The sequence below is a fragment of the Salmo trutta genome, chromosome 26 (assembly GCF_901001165.1).
Source record: "Salmo trutta chromosome 26, fSalTru1.1, whole genome shotgun sequence".
NCBI classification, from domain to species: domain Eukaryota; kingdom Metazoa; phylum Chordata; class Actinopteri; order Salmoniformes; family Salmonidae; genus Salmo; species Salmo trutta.
In genome coordinates, this window is record NC_042982.1 from 16,443,005 (window position 1) to 16,464,988 (window position 21,984).

The following is a 21,984-nucleotide window of genomic DNA, read 5'->3' on the forward strand; positions in this document are numbered from 1 at the left end:
TTGGGAGAGGAGGAGAGATGGAGGTAAGGAGAGAGGGTCAGGTTTGGGAGAGGAGGAGTAGAGAGAAAGTGAGCGAGTGTCTTTAGGTCACAGTGAGATGAGGTGAGTGGTTTACATTTGTCTGTCTTGATGGTTAGTTTCAGGGACCTCTGTCTCATCAGAACTTTGCACACACAGCCCCTCTCACCCCCTCTCCCCCTCACCTCTCTCTGTCCCCCACCCCTGGTTGGTTTCTGGGATGTTTGGAGGAGGTGGAGACAGATTTACACCTTGTACAGTGGATAGATGAAGTCCGTAACTCAGCATAGTTCCATCTCTCCTTGCTCCCTCTCTCCCTCTCTCCATCCCTCCCTATTCTTTTCCTTGGCTGGTGTGGGTCCAGTTTAATTTCTTCACAGCCACAGGGTCTAAGAAGGTGAGGAGAGGAGAGAAGAGAGGTGGTAGTGTAGCTAGCTGTCAGTAGCTCTATTTCCTGTGTTATTGTATACAGCCCTGTGAGTTCAAGGTCCCGTCTCCATCAGCAGGTCTAAGCGGTGCTACCGCTCCTCTCCGGCCTCTATAGCTCACCATAAATCCACCAGCACCACCACACAATCAATGTTTCCTGCTTGGCACTGCCAAAGCCCAAAATGAATATAGATTTTCTGCCCACACCGCTGCTAAATTATGCAAACCCCTGGTTTATTTCCTGGCTCCATTCTGGCAGGCGATATGGTTCCTCTCCTAACACCGGGCCGGGTGCTGCTGCGGAGAAGGGGTGGATGGGAGCAGAGGGAGAGGGAGAGGAGGAGAGAAAAGGACTTTAGGAGAGAGAACAGAGTAGGTTTCTGTCTGAGTTTTGGACAAGGTCATTGACTAACTCACAGAAGAGAGAGCTCCAGCAGGTTTGTGAACAATGAATCTGTGTTTTAATTTTAGGGACCGTTACAGGATATAAAGAGCTCGGTGAGTAGCCTGCTGACCTCACTGCTTTGTTGGGTGCTTGATAATGCACACTGGGTATCAGCACATAATCTCACTTTCACTAACACGCACGCACACACACGCACACACACACACACACACACACACACACACACACACACACACACACACACACACACACACACACACACACACACACACACACACACACACACATGCTCACACACACAAAGTGGTCAGTAGATCCGGGGAATGGAAAGCACAAAGACAGCAATGTCTTTGCTACCTGTAGGTGTGGAATTGACTAGGCAAAATGAGTGTTGGATAGTCTGTGTGTGTGTGTGTGTGTGTGTGTGTGTGTGTGTGTGTGTGTGTGTGTGTGTGTGTGTGTGTGTGTGTGTGTGTGTGTGTGTGAGTGAGACCTGAGCTAGTATTCTGTCTGGGCTGAGTGGGGACAGGGCCATCAGTAACTCCCGGGGGAAATTGAAATGATCGGCTCTTTCAGTCACACAGCAAGTCCATTACTGAGCAGGAAACCTCGCAATCACACATCACCACACTCCTCCCTCCTCTTCCTCTCTATCTCTCTTTCGCTCTCTCTCCCCATCCTTCACTCTCTCTGTCCCCTCTATCTCCGTCTATCTCCTTCTCCTCTCTCATTCAATCTATTTGTTCCCCTTTTCTCTTAACTAGCTCTTCCTCCCGTCTTCATTCCTCTCCCTCCTTTCTCTCTCTCTGTCAGAGCCCCCAGGTGACCTGTGTAAAACCTGTGTGAAAGCCTGTCTGAGAGTGTGGGTCAAGGCTGTGTGTGTGTGTGTGTGTGTGTGTGTGCGTGTGCGTGTGCGTGTGCGTGTGCGTGTGCGTGTGCGTGTGCGTGTGCGTGTGCGTGTGCGTGTGCGTGTGTGTGTGTGTGTGTGTGTGTGTGTGTGTGTGTGTGCGTGTGCGTGTGCGTGTGCGTGAAGGCTGTCTGTCTGGGATGGTATTAGGGGGATTTGGGGTGGCCAGGGTGACATTGATTCTAAGCGAAGTGGCGTTAGAGAGCAGGGTTTAACTGGGACAGAACGTTTCTCATGCATGACACCATTAGAGTTAGTGTTGGACAGAGCAGGATGACGTCACCCCTCACCAAGCAGAAGGTGAATAGAGGACAGCTCAAACCCCTTATACATACAAACAACTTCAACTGTGTGTCTGCATGCCTACGTGTGTGTGTTTGTTGATCTGTTTCAAAGCTACGATGAGACAGATGCTGTATGACAAAGAGTTGATACTGTTTTCCTCAGTAATCCATATCCCCTGTGATGGTACGGAACAGAGGAACATACTGTACGGTGCCGTAGATAATCTGTGATGCAGGAGATTATGAAGGCTATGATATGATTTAAAAAGGCTTTGTGGGCACAAAACAGTCACATGCGAATACATAGAAATGAACCACTTTTATCTCATAAAATCAAAAGGATTACCTACACACACACACACACACACACCTCCTGCTCCACCTCCCACCCACTCTGTACCCTGCTGTGGGCCCCTGGGTCCTCTCGAGATGCTGCTTCAGTTTAATTCCACTTGTAATTGAATTAGTCTGATCACTTATGCAGAGGCAAGTCAGCCCTTATTACAGGGAATTATTAAAGCTAGAGAGGGTTGGGGATTTAAAACATACTTTTTTTCAGCCCTCCTCAGCATGTTGACGTCAGTGAAATTGATCCATCGTAGGGTAAACTTCAGGAAACCATGTTTCTGGAGTCAAGCCCATCCTCTGCAGTGGGTTCTGAGCAACCAGACTACAGAGCCCTTCCTGTTATGTGGTGTCATGAATGTTAAACACTAAAGTCGACTTCCTGGAGGATCCATTTACCCCCCTCACCCCCCTCACCCCACCCCAACCCCCTGTCTCCTCTGACTGCTCCATGCTGCCTCTGGGTCGCTCTCCTTCTCTCTGTTTCTGGGCCAAACACAGCTGAACGCTGACTGGCAAAATCAGCAGAGAACTTCCACAGCTAACTTTACTAACTTCACAGGGAAACATCTAACCTCTCCAAGATACTGCCCTTACTACCTCCCTACAGGGGTACCAGTGCTGAGCTGAGGAGATCACACACAGCACACACACACACTCAACACACACACACACAGGCACACACAAAAGGTAGAGAAGATGGAGATGAGAAAAGAGGGTTTATTTTCTGTCTGTCTCTTTCTTTCTCAATCTCATAGGAGGAACTGAAGAGCCTCCAGACTGGCCTGAAGCATGTCAAAGATGGAAGTGTTCAGCTGCAGAGGTACTGTAGGTTGGCACACACACACACACACACACACACACACGTGTGGTTTAAAACTCAATTTCCCAGCAGTGGGGACCAGGGCATCTCTGTATAATTACTGATGACCCCGACACTGGAATGATTAGAACTCGGCTCTGTGTACTTGTAGTCTTTATTCTCTCTCACCCTCCCTCTCTCTCTCTCTCTCTCTCTCTCTCTCTCTCTCTCTCTCTCTCTCTCTCTCTCTCTCTCTCTCAGTCACCAGCTGACTACAGACCTTGAGAACAACTTCAACATGCCCCCAATGGAGACCAAGGTGTTGATGTGAGTGTTTGTCTGTGTGCGTGCGTGTTTGTGTGTGTGTGTTTCACTCTTGGCTATGTGTGTATGTTTCCTAGTATCCAGCGCGCCTGGCGTGACTTCCTCCAGAGACAGGAATTGATGGAGAAGAGGAGCCCCTCCCCTCCCTCCCTCTCCTCCTCTGACAAGATGAGCACGTCCATCAGCATGACCACCCTATCAGATGGCATCACCCCTGTAAGTCCCACCCCTCTATCTTTGCTCTGAGTACAGCAGGTGAACTGTCTATGTTATTGTGTAGGGTACACTTTACTAAGGCAAACACATGCTGTGGCTCAGATGGAATGGTGTGTTCTTTTTCAATACATTTCCAATACTAGCCCTAAGGATGTGGTGTACCGGTGTATTGCATGTCTTGTCCAGCAGAGGGCGGTGTCCCTGAGCTCATTTCCCCCTGCCAGATGCAGGCTCACTCACAGGCACTTGATGGAGGGATCAGCTGGGTAAATAATAAGATGGCAAGTGAGAGAGGTACTCTTGAGTGTCAATGTATTGTCATAGTAATCTCCAAGTCATCATCCAGGTTCAGGTCAAGCTGTGGGCTTCAAGGCGCCCACTCAATTCTGCAGAGAGAAATGGGATTGTTCTCAATGACTCACCTTGATAAATGAAGGTTAAATGGATGGCAGCAACAGTGGCCTGTTACACCCACAGTGGTGATTTCCAGTTAGTCACCCTCTCTCCTCCTCTCTCTACCTTTCACTCTCCCTCTCTGTCCTCCTCTCTATCCCCCCTCTCACTCCCCCTCTCTGTCCTCCTCTCTATCCCCCCCTCTCACTCCCCCTCTCTGTCCTCCTCTCTATCCCCCCTCTCACTCCCCCTTTCTGTCCTCCTCTCTGTCCTCCTCTCTATCCCCCCTCTCACTCCTCCTCTCTGTCCTCCTCTCTATCCCCCCTCTCACTCCCCCTCTCTGTCCTCCTCTCTATCCCCCCTCTCACTCCCCTCTCTGTCCTCCTCTCACCTCCCCTCTCACTCCCCCTCTCTGTCCTCCTCTCTATCCTCCTCTCACTCCCCCTCTCTGTCCTCCTCTCTGTCCTCCTCTCACTCCTCCTCTCTGTCCTCCTCTCTGTCCTCCTCTCTATCCTCCCTCTCACTCCTCCTCTCTGTCCTCCTCTCTATCCCCCCTCTCACTCCCCCTCTCTGTCCTCCTCTCTATCCCCCCTCTCACTCCTCCTCTCTGTCCTCCTCTCTGTCCTCCTCTCTATCCCCCCTCTCACTCCTCCTCTCTGTCCTCCTCTCTATCCCCCCTCTCACTCCCCCTCTCTGTCCTCCTCTCTATCCCCCCTCTCACTCCTCCTCTCTGTCCTCCTCTCTGTCCTCCTTTCTATCCCCCCTCTCACTCCTCCTCTCTGTCCTCCTCTCTATCCCCCCTCTCACTCCTCCTCTCTGTCCTCCTCTCTCACTCCTCACTGTAGCTTCTGTGGTTCAGATGATGATGTCAGCAGATGACTGGCGTTAAGAGTGAGAGGGTTGGGGAGAGACATCAATACATGGCATTAGTGTTTCACATACACACACACACACACACACACACACACACCTGTCTGTTCTGTCCTCCCCCTTACTCACACAGACACAGATAAACATACTTTGTGTTGAACATCCTGTGGGACCTAACAAAACTGCTGAGTTCAGTGACTCAGAGATGCTGAAACTGTCTGATGATCATCAGAGAGAGGAGGGTGGTGAAATAAAAGAGAGAGGGGGGCCCTTTATGATCCCGGGGTAAACTATATAAACGCATATAAACATGTAAAGTGTTGGTGCCATGTTTCATGAGCTGAAATAAAAGATACCAGAAATGTTCTATACGCACAAAAATGTGCAGTTTGTTTACATCCCTGTTAGAGCATTTCTCCTTTGCCAAAATAACCCATCCACCTGACAGGTGTGGCATATCAAGAAGCTGATTAAACAGCATGATCATTACACAGGTGCACCTTGTGCAGGGGACAATAAAAGGCCACTCTAAATGTGCAGTTTAGCATGCTGACTGCAGGAGGGTCCAGCAGAACTGCTGTCAGAGAACTGAATGTTAATGTCTGTACCGTAAGGGACAGCTCTTAATAATGGTTGGAATGGAGCAAATTAAATGGCATCAAACACCTGGAAACCATGGAAACCATGTGTTTGATGTATTTGATGCCATTCCACTGATTCTGCTCCAGTCATTACCACGAGCCCCTCCTCCCCAATTAAGGTGCCACCAACCTCCTGGCAGTATGTCCAACCAGTCTCACAACCGCATACAACGTGTAACCACGCCAGCCCAGGACCTCCACATCCGGCTTCTTCACCTGCGGGATCGTCTGAGACCAGCCACACGGACAGCTGATGAAACTGTGGGTTTGCGCAACCAAAGAATTTCTGCACAAACTGTCTCAGGGAAGCTCATCTGTGTGCTCGTCGTCCTCACCAGGGTCTTGACCTGACAGCAGTTTGGTGTCGTAACCGACTGGGCCAATGCTTACCTTCGATGGCCATTGGCGCGCTGGAGAAGTGTGCTCTTCACGCATGAATCCCGGTTTCACCTGTACCAGGCAGATGGTAGACAGCGTGTATGGCTGTGTGGGCGAGCGGTTTGCTGATGTCAACGATGTGAACAGAGTGCCTGATGGTGGGGTTATGGGATGGGCAGGCATAAGCTATGGACAACGAACACAATTGCATATTAACGATGGGAATTTGAATACACAGACACCGTCTCGAGATCCTGAGGCTCATTGTCGTGTTTTTTTTTTACGGAATCTGTGAGCAACAGATGCATATCTGTATTCCCAGTCATGTGAAATCCATAGGGCTTAATGAATTCATTTAAATTGACTTATTTACTTTATGAACTGTAACATCTATGAAATTGTTGCATGTTGCGTAGAGATTTTCTTCAGTGTAGTTGAGTGAATGCACTGATCTCTTCCACTGTCTGTCCATTTTATTGTGCTGTGAGAAAGATAGGCTAACCTTTCCTCTCATATTATTTCATGGCTTTATTTTCCCAATGTTTCACACTGGATTGTCACTCCTCTATTATATTATCTCTCCTTCCTCTCGCCCTCCTTTAACGTCTCTCCTTTAACGTCGTTCCTTTAACGTCTCTCCTTTAACGTCTCTCTTTTAACGTCTCTCCTTTAACGTCTCTCCTTTAACGTCTCTCCTTTAACGTCTCTCCTTTAACGTCTCTCCTTTAACGTCGTTCCTTTAACGTCGTTCCTTTAACGTCTCTCCTTTAACGTCTCTCCTTTAACGTCTCTCCTTTAACGTCTCTCCTTTAACGTCTCTCCTTTAACGTCTCTCCTTTAATGTCTCTCCTTTAACGTCTCTCCTTTAACGTCGTTCCTTTAACGTCGTTCCTTTAACGTCGTTCCTTTAACATCTCTCCTTTAACGTCTCTCCTTTAACGTCGTTCCTTTAACGTCTCTCCTTTAACGTCTCTCCTTTAACGTCTCTCCTTTAACATCTCTCCTTTAACGTCGTTCCTTTAACGTCTCTCCTTTAACATCTCTCCTTTAACGTCTCTCCTTTAACGTCTCTCCTTTAACGTCTCTCCTTTAACGTCTCTCCTTTAACGTCTCTCCTTTAACATCGTTCCTTTAACGTCTCTCCTTTAACGTCTCTCCTTTAACGTCTCTCCTTTAACGTCGTTCCTTTAACGTCTCTCCTTTAACGTCTCTCCTTTAACGTCGTTCCTTTAACGTCTCTCCTTTAACGTCTCTCCTTTAACGTCTTTCCTTTAACGTCTCTCCTTTAACGTCTCTCCTTTAACGTCTTTCCTTTAACGTCTCTCCTTTAACATCTCTCCTTTATGGTGATGCAGTGGTGAAAGTGACAATGCTCCCCTGTTGGAATTTCTAATTGGTCCGTTTCTGTCGACCCAGTGATATGTTCCACGTCCCCTCCAGGGCCGGTTTACACACACACACACACGCACACGCACACGCACACGCACACACACGCACACACAAACACACGCACACGCACACACACACACACAAACACAGAGGAAGAAGTCATATTTTCATGGGACACAGTGACTGGGAGGCCGTTTCCATCCACACTGATTGAATTTGTAACCTTTGTGGTAGTGATATCAATCTCTGACAAAAGGCTGCATGTGTCTGTCAATGTGGGACCACCGCACATGGTGGGGGGGGGGGGTTCTCTATGTGTATGTAGATGTACACTGGAATTGTTCATCTCCTTGAGTCTGTACAAAGTGAAAGGTCTGTGATGTACTTAAGGTTAGGGTTGTATAGTTATGTGTGTTGGAATTCATTCAGATATACTGCAAAGTCACTATAGTGACACTGAAATACTACATTAGACGATCTCCTACTGTATTCTGCACATAATGACCACATAACTCCTGCAGTGTTGCCCATTTCCTTTGCAAGGCAAGAGGTAGAAGTGATAGTTTTCATTAAAAGAGAACATAACACAACTCTGGCTTTTATGCCCCGATATGAATCAGCAGCCTTCTATTTGGATTTTTTTATACTGCGTCAAAACACAGCACACACACACACGCATTCATGTACACACACACACACAGGCTGTTTATTGAAATGGGAGATTAGTGGTAGCCAGTTGTGTTGAGGGTTTGGCTGAATTCTAAAATATTGCTAGTGAACTCACAATGACTTGAAAAGTTCTGTAATAGAAACATTATCATTGAATATAATAGACAGTAACCTATTCTGAAATATAATCTCAATTCATATTTTTCTGCCAAGGACATCAGTCTGTCGCTGTCCACTGCCTGGGTGCTGCTCTGTGAAGAGGTGCAGTTACAGAGACTGGCCACTAGAGAGAGGTGTTGCACCACAGAAGCTCCTAATGCTATCCAGGTCCTCTGATGGTATGGACTAAACACTAGAGTATTCCTAAAATCAGATCATAGATGATGTATTATGGACATCTTTATTAAGAACCTGCAACAAGTTTGAGTTTGTGTAATTAGAGTAGTGAATAGTAGGTTGTGAGTGGTGTGTGGGCTGGAGCCTGGTGCGGATGGGCACAGGGGACATGCCAGTCCATCTGCCCTGCTGAAGTGCAGTGGGACTGGGCTAGAACAGAGCATCACTGGCCCCCTTACCACCAGCTGGAATGGTTCTCCCTCTCCTCCCTGTCTATCACTCCCTCCTCCCCTCCCTCCATCTGCTCTCTACTCACCCTCTCTTTCCAAATCCCCACCTCTACTTCCTTTCACATCTCATCCTTATATCCTCTCCCTCTCTCCCTCCCCTATTCCCCTCCATCACACTCATTTCCTCTTCTTCCAGCAGGACAGCCCACAGAAGTGTTTTCCTCCTCCTTTCTGTTCTCTTCTGTCTCCTGCTGGATTATCTCTGTGTGACTCTCTCACACACCTGTCCTAACCAGGTCACTGCCAGACTGCAGCTGTGTGTGTGTGTGTGTGTTTGTGTGTATGTTTGCACATGTTCATGCGTGTGTGTTCGTGCATGTGTGTGTGCGTATCCGTGTGTGTGTGTGTGTGTGTGTGTGTGTACGTTTGCGCGTGTTCGTGTGTGTGTGTGTGCATGCAGTACACAGCAGGTGAGTGGAACCAGCAGTGTTATTATTTAGCTCTATATTTAGCAGGTAGTGTTATGCATAGAGGAGAGCAGAAGAGAAACACAGAGCTGCAGCCTCACATAACCTACTGGTTACCATAGAAATGAATTAAGATCTTGTACCAGCGAAGAACCTCGACTCTGACATCAGCCACTTTTTCACTGTTCACAGTAAACAGAGCCATAGAGATGTTTAAGCTCTGGCTAAACAGTGTTCTTGCCACTGTTTTATTCAATGGAATTAGCAGCCTATTGTGACATCTTCAACAGACAGCATATTCCATTTATAGTCCTTCCATGGATTCAGGTGAAGGTGAAGTGATGCACTGCACATTATGGATAACAGAGCTCCAGCCATTACAGCTAGCCTTGGTTCCTTTAGTCAACTTATTGTTTTGCCTTGGCTGCAATGTAGCTTTTTTTGAATCGACACGGTTTATTACCCAAGCAAAAACACAGTAGAAAATAGCTCACTTTATGACATCATTGATGGATAGATGTGGGTTCTCTGTCTTGTTGTATGGACATGCCTGGGTCCCTCTATTTTACAAAACCCCTCAGGCTGAGTTTGGTCCCACTCTGTTAAGCAGTCTCTAATTTATTCTAAATGTGACATGGTGAGGTTGGACCCAGGTGCAGAGAAGACACCAGATGAGGAATCAGTGGTTAATTAAGGATAAACATAATACTTTACTGAGAAACGGTGTCAGAAGGATCACAGCAACACTGGAAAAACTCACTCAGGAGACAAACGCACACGGCACATAATTCAAGCTTTAGCAAAGAACAGAAAACACACCTCTTTTTAACAGGGAAATCATAATGAGTAAATAGGACACACCTGAGCGTCATTAATGTCTCTAGGACGGCTCTGCTGCCCTCTGGTGAAAGGTGGAACCATGACAGTACCCACCCCTTCTAGGAGCGGCCCCAGCTGCGGAGCCAGGGCGACCACCACATAGTTGGTTGAAGTTCCAAACTGGTCCAGGATGTCCCGGGTAGGCACCCACGCCCGCTCCTTGGGGCCCTGTCCTCCCAGTCCACCAGGTACTGCAGGGTGCCTCACACCCGACGAGCCTCCAACAGAGGCCGGGATTGGTCCTTACCAGATTGAGATGGGAGACATGGAAGAGGAGCGGAGGATTGTGCTCTGATCCAGGTGTGGCGACATCGTCGAATGAAGTCCTCTGCTGATGGCACCCCCACATCAGCCTCTTGTTCAGGAAACAAGGGGGGGTGAACCTAAACTGACTCTCAAACGGCGACAGTCCAGTGGACGAGTTCGGCAGTGTGTGGTGTGTTGTGAGCATACTCCGTCCAGACGAGGAACTTGCTCCAGTTGCTGGCCTGGGCGGAGACGAAACAGCGGAGGAGAAACAGCGGAGGAACTTCTCCAGCTCCTGGTTGGCCCACTCCATTTGCCCATTCGACTGTGGGTGGAACCCCGAGGAGAGACTCACCAATGCCCCAACAGGGAGCAGAAGGCTTTCCAATACCGTGTGATAAACTGGGGCCCACTATCCGAGACAATGTCCTGGGGAAGTCTGTGTAGTCCAAAGACATGGGTAATCATGAGATCAGTGGTCTCCTTCGCTGAGGGCAACTTGGGTAAGGAAAAGAAATGGGCTGCCTTGGAAAACCGATCAACGACCACAAGGATAGTGGTAAGCCGGGATGGAGGTAACCCTGTGATAAAGTCTACAGACAGGTGGGACCAGGGGCGTCTGGGGATGGGCAGAAGTTTACTGTGACATGGTGAGGTTGGACCCAGGTGCAGAGAAGAGACCAGACGAGGAATCAGTGGTTAAGGATAAACATAATACTTTACTGAGACACAGTAACGGATGGATCACAGTAACACTGGAAAAACAACAAACACTAAGTCTCGAAAACTCACGCAGGAAACAAACGCACACGGCACATAATTCAAGCTTCAGCAAACAGAAAACACACCTCTTTTTAACAGGGAAATCATAATGAGTAAATAGGACACACCTGAGCGTCGTTAATGTCTCTAGGACGGTCTCTGCTGCCCTCTGGTGACAGGTGGAACCATGACACTAAATGATCATCATAGTTGACCTTTGTGTCTTACATAGTAGTTGATCATCCTCTACAGCTTTAGCCTGTCCATGTATTAACATGGAGGGCTAGGATGAGGTCAGGCATTATATTTCAAATGTTGTCTTAAAATATTTGTATTTATGATTAACTTTTAAATATGTAGATTTGAGGAAAATTTGTATTTTTTGCTCTGCACTGCTGTTCCCATTAATGATGCAAAGCCCCAAAGCCCCACCCCCTATGTAGACTACCACCTAATACATCAATGGTTATGTATGGTAATTATGCTAATACCGCATACGGTTATGTAAATGATTCTCCGCCCCGCCACTACTAATTGTGGCACGCCTGCCAATCCTTGATTGACAGAATAATTATTGTCCTTTTCACCTCTCAGCACTCAAGAACAATCTTTTTTTTACACCAAATACTAACATACACATATATGACCAACAACATACAGATGCACACAAACAACGACCAGATCTCATCTGCCCAGACCTGCATGCTTACATCCTTTGTGCCTGCATTATGGTTTGCCACATGGCCTTAAATTGTAACAGTTAGTTTTTCTCCGTCACCCATGCTATTTCAATATTTCAACAATAAATCATTCGATTTTTCCATTGTGTTAATGATGGCGGATTGATTGATTTCCAAGTTTAACGTTTTTAGTATACATTTTTTTCAGGAACAATCTAACCCCAGAAATACAATTTATAGAACAGACAACCATTTCTATTCCATTGCAATTCCATTTGAGTCATAGAAGCAGAATGACTGAATTAATATGTATACATTTGATTACTGCTCTATACATGAAAGCATTCTGGTTTCTGGTTTATCTGTGTGGCTTTCTGTCTCTGGCTGTGTGAAGGATGTGTGTTCGTATGACCCCAGTGTAATGGGATAGGGATAGACAGGTCTGTCTCTGCTAATCATCTGCCGTAGACAGCTATGACACACACATTGTCCCTCTTTGGGTAGGTCTGACACTCTGAGGTGTGTAACACAGTATGTTATGTGTGATGTGTCATATTAGTGGCAGATTGTGTGTTACATGCTCTGGTATGAATGAGCCCCACTGTACGTTCCAGCTTCATACTGCGTGACATCGTATCTCAATGTACGGCCTTTCTTAGACCACTAGGGGTCACTGTTCTGCTGTGGTGGTTACCATGCAGGATATCGTCCTGTTGGATTACTTTGAACATGTATCCGTCGTCCTTCCTTCTTCGCTTCCTTTCTTTTTTCCTTCCTTTGTCCCTTCCTTGAAGTATTCTCTGATATTTGGATAGGTTTAACCTAATTGGTCAATTCAAGGTTTCCACAACACCAATATTGTCAGTTAAGATGGATCTATGTAGTAATCTAGTGAAGGAAGGCCCTCTGGGGTGGGTAGCTGAGCAGACCTCTCTCCTTCATCCCTTTCTCTCTCTCTCTCTCTGATAAGGCCAGGTTAGAGGCCTCTCCATTTAACAGGCAAGATAATTAACTCTTATCATCCGTTTTCTAATTAAAGGAGTCAAAAGAACACTCCTTTATTAACCATTTTCATCTCCCTCCGCTTCTATCTGCCCACCATTCCACTGCTGTCTCTCTCTCTCTCTCTCTCTCTCTCTCTCTCTCTCTCTCTCTCTCTCTCTCTCTCCACCTCTGCCCCACCCCCACCTCTCTTTCTCCTTCTCTCTTTGAGCCTTTTAATTTCATGACAGTTGGATAAAATATTTAGATGTTTCAGGATTGCATCAGACTTTTGAATAAGGTGCTGAGTTTTTCCATGTATTTCTCTCCTTCACCCTCACTCCCCCACCCCATCTCTCTCTTTTCCCTCTCTTTCACCCCCCACCCCCACACACACGCCCTTTACCCAGCAACAAGCACTAATTGAACATTCATTTCTGACTGAGGACCAGTGTATATAAAGAACAGCAGAGTGATACAATTATGAATAGACCTAGCTCTGGGATTTATTGATCAGGGCTTGACTGAGGTCATCAAGTCCAAATTAGCCACACACCACCCCTGAGGAGTGTTGCATTCCAGCAATGTTTCCAGAATGCTGCATGATAGTGTTTGTTTTTAACTTAACTAGGCAAGTCAGTTAAGAACAAATTCTTATTTCCAATGACGGCCAAACCATCTTCTACCCCGGCCAAACCATCTTCTTCCCCGGCCAAACCACCTGCTACCCCGGCCAAACCATCTTCTACCCAGGCCAAACCATCTTCTACCCCGGCCAAACCACATCCTACCCCAGCCAAACCATACTCTACCCCGGCCAAACCAACTGCTACCCTGGGGAAAACCATCTCCTACCCCGGCCAAACCATCTTCTACCCCGGCCAAACCATCTCCTAACCTGGCCAAACCATCTCCTACCCCGGCCAAACCACCTCCTACCCCGGCCAAATCAATTCCTACCACAGCCAAACCACTACTACCCCGGCCAAACCATCTCCTACCCCGGCCAAACCATCTACTACCCCGGGTAAACCACCTCCTACCCCAGCCAAACCTTCCCCTAACCCGGACAACGCTGGGCCAAATGTGTGCCACCCTATGGGACTCCCGATCACAGCCAGTTGTGATACAGCCCAGGATCAAACCAGGGTCTGTAGTGACGCCTCTAGCACAGAGATACCGCTGCGCCACTCAGGAGGTTTGTGCGGTTATATGTTGGGTAAGGAGATGGTTGTCTCCAAGATGAAGACTACTCTCTGGTGAAGTATGTTTTGCTGATCACTGATACCCATACTGCTGGAATGATCACCAGTCCTATATAGAAAAAGCTCTCGATGTTAGGAACACTACAATAAAACCATCATCATAAAAACTCTCAGTCAGTCAGTCTGTCTGTCTGAGATCCACTCACTGGACTCAGCAGACAGGAAGCCTGGAGACGATGGACAGGATATGAGGGTGAATACGGTCCATCAGAGACCTGTAGCCACTACACTCATTGTATGACTTATTCACAGGATCTCATAGTTTCCCTTCAGAATTCAATGTATTATGGATGAACGTCTATTTTTGATGCAGTAACTTCACGTGGTTACATGGTTAATTCTGCGTGGTTACATGGTTAATTCTGCGTGGTTACATTGTTAATTCTGCGTGGTTACATGGTTAATTCCGCGTGGTTACATGGTTAATTCTGTGTGGTTACATGGTTAATTCTGCATGGTTACATGGTTAATTCTGTGTGGTTACATGGTTAATTCTGCATGGTTACATGGTTAATTCCGCGTGGTTACATGGTTAATTCTGTGTGGTTACATGGTTAATTCTGCATGGTTACATGGTTAATTCTGTGTGGTTACATGGTTAATTCTGCATGGTTACATGGTTAATTCTGTGTGGTTACAGGGTTAATTCTGTGTGGTTACATGGTTAATTCTGTGTGGTTACAGGGTTAATTCCGCATGGTTACAGGGTTAATTCTGCATGGTTACAGGGTTAATTCTGTGTGGTTACAGGGTTAATTCTGCGTGGTTACAGGGTTAATTCCGCGTGGTTACATGGTTAATTCTGCGTGGTTACATGGTTAATTCTGCGTGGTTACATGGTTAATTCTGCGTGGTTACATGGTTAATTCTGCGTGGTTACATGGTTAATTCTGCGTGGTTACAGGGTTAATTCTGTGTGGTTACATGGTTAATTCTGCATGGTTACAGGGTTAATTCTGCGTGGTTACAGGGTTAATTCTGCGTGGTTACTGGGTTAATTCTGCGTGGTTACTGGGTTAATTCTGCGTGGTTACAGGGTTAATTCTGCGTGGTTACAGGGTTAATTCTGCGTGGTTACAGGGTTAATTCTGCGTGGTTGCATGGTTAAAACAGAAACAACTCAAAGGGTTAAAGTTTGGGTATTAATTCCAAGTTGTTATATTTAAGGCTATGGTTTGGGAAGGTTTAAAACATGTGCTATTACCATCATGTAGCATCAGTATTCACAGTATTCTCACAGCTTGCCAGAGCATTGTAAACTGCCATAGTGCACTGGTCTACACAGTGTGCTCCAACACGGAACATCATGAGTTCAATCCCAGTGATAGGTCATCTTTTGCGGGGTGAGCGCAGAGGAAGGCATGTATCAATGTATTCAGGACCTTTTCAAACGTCCGAAATCGCAGTGTGTTTCTAGTGATCAGTCTGGACTTATTAGGTAGGAATGTATGAAAACGTTTGTATGAGTAGGAGTGTATCCTGTGCTCCTTTTAACCATCGCTCACTGGCAACAGTGTATTATTAATAGGAGAAAGAGCAGTGATTTTCACGGTAGTAGAACGAGGGAAGGGGAAAGGGCATCTTCTTAATAAACTGCAACATAGAATAAGTAATGCACCTGTCATCCATCCATCTGTGTGTGTGTGTGTGTGTGTGTGTGTGTGTGTGTGTGTGTGTGTGTGTGTGTGTGTGTGTGTGTGTGTGTGTGTGTGTGTGTGTCTGTGTGTGTGTGTGTGTGTGTGTGTGTGTGTGTGTGTGTGTGTGTGTGTGTATGTGAGCAGAGAGAGCAGAGGAACAGCCTGCAGCTCTATGCATGCAGCCTCATTTCCCCCATAATCCACCCCTCCGTTATCAGCATTATCATTATCCTCCTTGGATTCTACATTAAGCGGAAAGGGAAGAGAGAAAGGGAGGGAAGAGATGGAGAGGGAAAGGGGGAAGGTGAAGCTTCACTCTCGTTTAAATGTCAGAGGCCATTCATGTTCCACTGCGTTTAGAATTATTTCCGTTGCCGCTGTGTGTAGGTCAGTGGAGGCTGCTGAGGAGAGGACGGCTCATAATAACGGCTGGAATGGAGTCAATGGAATGGTATCAAACACATGGAAACCACGTCTTTGATGTGCTTGATGCCATTCCATTGACTCCATTCCAGCCATTATTATGAGCCGTCCTCTCCTCAGCAGCCTCCACTGGTGTAGGTGTAGATGTAGAATGTGTGTGTGTGTGTGTTCTAACGATCCTTCTCTTTTTATCTTGTCTTTCTCTCTCTATATCCACTGCCTGCATCATCCCTTTTTCTTTTATTACGTCTTTGAAAAGCTAGGCACAGTAAATGAGCTTATTGAACTCGGAGCGATCTGCCTGTTCTCGAACCAATCCGACCAGTCTGACTAATAACAGTAGCTGGTGAGGCGTGGGGGGTTTGAGTTACACCAAACTGGCTCTGGGAAGGCTGACTGACAGAATGGAGCGTGGGAGAGCTGATTGGACTTGTGTGTTCTGTCACTGTGGCCTTGTTCGCGTAAAAGCTCTGATTCTATTTGAATACTGAGCACGCAGGAAAGGAAGAGAAAAAGAGAGGGAGAGGACGAGAGAGAGAAAGAGAGCGAAAAGGGATTTAGTTTCTCGGTTTATTGCTTTGGAATTTATAGACTCCAGAAGTCCCGGTAAGCGAGGAGGAAAAATGAAGACAGCGTATCGAACAGAGGGGAGATAAAAAATAAAAGGAGAAAGAGCTCATTCTCATTTCCCTCAGAGTGGTCTGGTCTCTGGAGGAAAATGAAATGATTTCTGATTAATGAAAAGATGAAGCAGACTAGCCCCTTTGTTACTGTCTTCCTCTGCTCTCTAAAACACAGCGTGGCCCGACAGAATCCATCTTCCTAATGACATCTTGGAGGGAGAAATGATTTGAAAGTAGATGAAACACAAACATTCTCACTCTCTCGCTCTCTCACTCTCTCTCTCTTTCTCTCTCTCCCTTATTCTAAACCTAACCCTAACCATAACCTTAGCAAGCAGTTTCTTATCAACAGATAGAGCATCTACAGATGGTAAATCCAGACTATCCAAATTAAGTGTGACCGAAGCACTTTGAGGGAGAGCAACTAGCACTAATCAAAGCAAATAAATGAACTTTTCTTATAGTACACAGTCACAACCTTTATACAAGTCTCATCATTGACCTGTGAAATTTGGAAGAACGAACAGTTCCATTTGTCTAGAAATTAGTATATTGAGATATTGAATTGTTTTCTGTAAATAGGTTTCTTTCCTGCCGCAATTGTGATGTATTAGATTGTCATATTATTCACTGAATATACTAGTTTATGACTGGCATGTGTTGGTTCTGTCTGACTAAGTAGAGCTATAGGCAGGAGCCACAGGACTGGAGGAGAGCAGAACATTCTCAGCTGCTGCTTAAAAGACTCGGTCTGTTGAAAGAGAGAGTAGATGAAGAGAAAAATAGAGAGAGATGGAGGGAGGGAGGGAGGGAGGGATATAGAGAGGAGGACTGTGTAGTGTGTAGCTTCTTCACGCCTCATTGGCCCAGTAAACTGATATTGACTCTGCGCTCTTTAACATCACAACAATCACATCAACATCTATGGGGCCTGGGCCCCGCCGCAATTACCATCATCAGCTATAACTCTGCCCTTGTTATTCAGCCCGTGACTGCATTTGCAATATAAATTATGTTTCCCCCTCTAATTGTTTTGCATTAGTTTGAGAGAGAGAGAGGGAGAGATAGGATCAGAGATGCAGAGCAGGCCTGTCTGGTTGTAGTGTATAGCTCTTCTCTTCTCCCAGCTAGCATCATCCCGTCAGAGACAGAGCGAGGCCCACTGAGAGTTAGGGAGAGGTGGGGGTGGGGGGTGGGGGGGTATGAGTACAGGTTGTTTACACACGAGGGAGAGGAGAGACTCAGGTCGATGGCTGTCAGCGGGGAGAATGTGGGGCGGGAGACCGGAGGGAAGGGGGATCCAGATTAGAGAGCGTGATCAGGAGAGGGGAGAGGAGGAAAGGAACTCAGGTAGAGAGCTGTCAAGGAGTAGCGAGAGGGGTGAGAGAGGGTAGAGAGATGCCAGACGGGAGTGAGGGGTGAGGAGAGGGAGAGGGGTGAGCGGGAGTATCATCGCTGGAGTAACCTTTGTTTCCTCCGCTAACATCAGATGGTGCGAAGGTACGCCAGCCTGTCTCAGAGCACAGAAGGACATCACAGGAACTCTCAGAGATACGTTGTGATTCACAGAGTTAGAGAATGTTTCTCAGAGCGCGAGAGAGAGGAAGTACCTTTCAGAGAGAAGGGGAGAGAAATGGATCGAGGGAGAGAGCTGATAATTAGGATGAAAAACAGTGTTTCCCGTTCTGTCGAAATGCGGAGGATGTCAAACAGACGTGTACTCATTTTACCCAGCATGCCTTGCCAAGCGGGGGGTGAAAGGCAGTGGCACTCAGGGGTGAACTGGGTGACACAGGGGTGACAGAAGGGAGGGGGAACTAGGTTAGTATTACTGATTCTTACATTCGGGTGTGGAGGGCAAAATAGATGTGTTTTGTACAATACTTAGTTTGGACACAATCCTAATATGAAAGAAAGGCAAACAACTTAAAGTTTGAACTTTTAATCAATGCATAATTTACACAAAACCAATTCCCAATAAGGATTCTGCCATAAAGCACACAGTACAGCTCAGTATTGTTTTGCTGTTTGCATATTGCTCTGAGCACTTGCCTGTAAAACTCAAGGGGTTTATTCTTTGTACCAGTGTGATTGACACCATCCATTTTACCATAAATATGGCTCTGAATCAAAGCAACGTCTAGAAATCCTGTTTCCTTGTCTGGGTGTTGACAGAATTCTTGCAGCTTTAATTTGACTACAGAACATACACCTCCCCCTCACTCGTTAGTGTCGTCTCGCCACCTTAGTCAACTCCAGGGTCATGAACTCTGTTAGCGGAGATAGAAAATGCACTTCCTAGGGACTATGGGAAATTGTGTGTATGTCTGCATAGTATGTGTGTGTGTTCCTCAGTTCCTCTGTGGAAAGAGACAAGAGAAAACCTCTGATACTGTGCTGAAATGCAGAAAATCCAACTTTGAAGACTTGCAGTTTATGATCATTGGCTTAAATCAGCTGGGAATAAGAATAGCAAAAGATAAAAAGTTTATCAGGTAATTCTGAAGCGATGGGAAGTTTTGAGAGATTTTGTTCATAGCTACTGAGAGTGTGGTATGTTTTATTGATTAGAGTTATGGAAATCACAGTCTTGCCAGACATAATTGCTATAGGTTTCTTCCTGTCCTACATTTGCGTTATTAATTCATTGTCTCCAATGCACACCGGCTATTTTGGTCATCTGCATAGATAAATATTTCATTGAGGTAATTTCCATTTTCTGTATAGCAATTGTCGTCAAGCTATAAAGGAGAGTCTATGAAAATGTCTCTCTCCTTGGCAATGTAAATGTATTCAAATCACTTTACATAAAACGCGTCATCTAATATAGTGCAATAGCACTTGGCTCGTTTGCATATGTTTCAGAGTTTTTTACAAATTCAACAACGTGCTTTTACAACCGGCCGCAAACATGCTTATTCCCTGAATACATGATACAAAGAGAGAGAAGGCACCAGAGAGATGGAGTAGGGGTAGAGAGAGAGAGAGAGAGAGAGAGAGAGAGAGAGAGAGAGAGAGAGAGAGAGAGAGAGAGAGCAAGAGAGAGAGAGCGCGTGCTGGGAATAGAGAGAGGTGCAGAGCAAGTTGGACAGTGAAAGAGGGAGGAACGCAATGTGAGAGAGAGAAAGAAAGAAAGAAAGAAAGAAAGAAAGAAAGAAAGAAAGAAAGAAAGAAAGAAAGAAAGAAAGAAAGAAAGAAAGAAAGAGAAAGAGAGAGTAATACTGTATACTGGGAGACAGTGATAGCAAGGAGCTAGACCAGTGGCGACCCATCATTCAGGGCAGGTGGGGCAGAGCCTCACCTGTTTTGAGCCTGACATGTTTAGCTAATAAAACATATATACAAAACCATTTTTTTTTACATTTTTGCAAATGTCAAAATTTAAAACAGAAATATCACATTTACATAAGTATTCAGACCCTTTACTCAGTACTTTGTTGAAGCCCCTTTGGCAGCGATTACAGCCTTTGTAAGTCTTCTTGGGTATGACACTACAAACTTGGCACACCTGTATTTGTGGAGTTTCCAACCATTCTTCTCTGTAGATCCTCTCAAGCTCTGTCAGGTTGGATGGGGAGTGACGCTGCACAGCTATTTTCAGGTCTCTCCAGAGGTTCGATTGGGTTCAAATCTGGGGTCTGGCTGGGCCACTCGCGGACATTCAGAGACTTGTCACAAAGCCACTCCTGCATTGTTTTGGCTGTGTGCTCAGGGTCATTGTCATGTTGGAAAGTGAACCTTTGCCCCAGTCTGAGGTCCTGAGCGTTCTGGAGCAGGTTTTCATCAAGGTTCTCTCTGTACTTTGCTCCGTTCATCTTTCCCTTGATCCTGACTAGTCTCCCAGTCCTTGCCGCTGAAAAACATCCCCGCATCATGATGCTGCCACCACCGTGCCAGGTTTCCTCCAGACATGACGCTTGGCATTCATGACAAAGAGTTCAATCTAGGTTTCATCAGACCAGAGAATCTTGTTTCTCATGGTCTGAGAGTCCTTTAGGTGCCTTGTGGCAAACTCCAAGCGGGCTTCATGTGCCTTTTAAAGAGGAGTGGCTTCCGTCTGGCCACTCTACGATAAAGGCCTGATTGGTGGCGTGCTGCAGAGATGGTTGTCCTTCTGGAAAGTTCTCCCATCTCCACAGAGGAATTCTAGAGTTCTGTCAGAGTGACCATCAGGTTCACCTCCCTGACCAAGGCCCTTCTCCCCTGATTGCTCAGTTTGGATGGGTTGGCCAGCTCTAGGAAGAGTGTTGGTGGTTCCAAACTTCTTCCATTTAAGAATAATGGAAGCCACCAACAGAGCTCAATTTCGAGGGGGTCTGATTACTTATGTAAATAAGATATTTCAGCTAGTTTTTTAAAATAAATTTAGAAAAATTGTATTTTTTTAATAAATTTGCAAACATTTCTAAAAACCTATTTTCGCTTTGTCATTATAGGGTATTGTGTGTAGATTGATGAGGGAAAACAATATTTTACACATTTTAGAATAAGGCTGTAACGTAACAAAATGTGGAAAAAGTCAAAGGATCTGAATAATTTATGAATGCAGTATATATATATATATATATACACACAGTTGAAGTCTGAAGTTTACATACACCTTAAACAAATACATTTAAAATCAGTTTTTCACAATTCATGACATTTAATCCTAGTAAAAATTCCCTGTCTTAGGTCAGTTAGGATCACCACTTTATTTTAAGAATGTGAAATGTTAGAAAGTAGTAGAGAGAATGATTTATTTCAGCTTTTATTTATTTCATCACATTCCCAGTGGGTCAGAACTTTACACACACTCAATTAGTATTTGGTAGCATGCTTTTAAATTGTTTAACTTGGGTCAAATATTTCAGATAGCCTTCCACAAGCTTCCCACAATAAGTTGGGTGAATTTTGGCCCATTCCTCCTGGTGTAACTGAGTCAGGTTTGTAAGCCTCCTTGCTCGCACACGCTCTTTCAGTTCTGCCCACACATTTTCTATGGGATTGAGGTCAGGGCTTTGTGATGGCCACTCCAATACCTTGACTTTGTTGTCCTTAAGCTATTTTGCCACAACTTTGGAAGTATGCTTGGGGTCATTGTCCATTTGGAAGACCCATTTGCGACCAAGCTGTACCTTCCTGACTGATGTCTTGAGACGTTGCTTCAATATGTCCACATAATTTTCCTCCCTCATGATGCCATCTATTTTGTGAAGTGCACCAGTCTCTCTTGCAGCAAAGCACCCCCACTACATGATGCTGCCACCCCCGTGCTTCACGGTTGGGATGGTGTTCTTCGGCTTGCAAGTCTCCCCCTTTTTCCTCCAAACATAACGATGGTCATTATGGCCAAACAGTTCTATTTTTGTTTCATCAGAACAGAGGACATTTCTCCAAAAACT

General features: G+C 45.8%; 1 protein-coding gene across 2 annotated transcripts in view; it reads left to right on the plus strand.

Moving 5' to 3' along the window:
- LOC115163266 (schwannomin-interacting protein 1) overlaps positions 1–21,984 on the plus strand; it is a 316,732-nt gene that overhangs the window by 98,715 nt on the left and 196,033 nt on the right. The window contains exons 6-8 of one of the 2 annotated variants that reach the window (XM_029714993.1): positions 3,148–3,212; positions 3,453–3,518; positions 3,593–3,731. In XM_029714993.1, coding sequence (XP_029570853.1) covers positions 3,148–3,212; positions 3,453–3,518; positions 3,593–3,731 — 270 coding nt within the window. The remainder of the gene's footprint in view (positions 1–3,147; positions 3,213–3,452; positions 3,519–3,592; positions 3,732–21,984) is intronic. The other variant, XM_029714994.1, reaches the window with a different exon arrangement.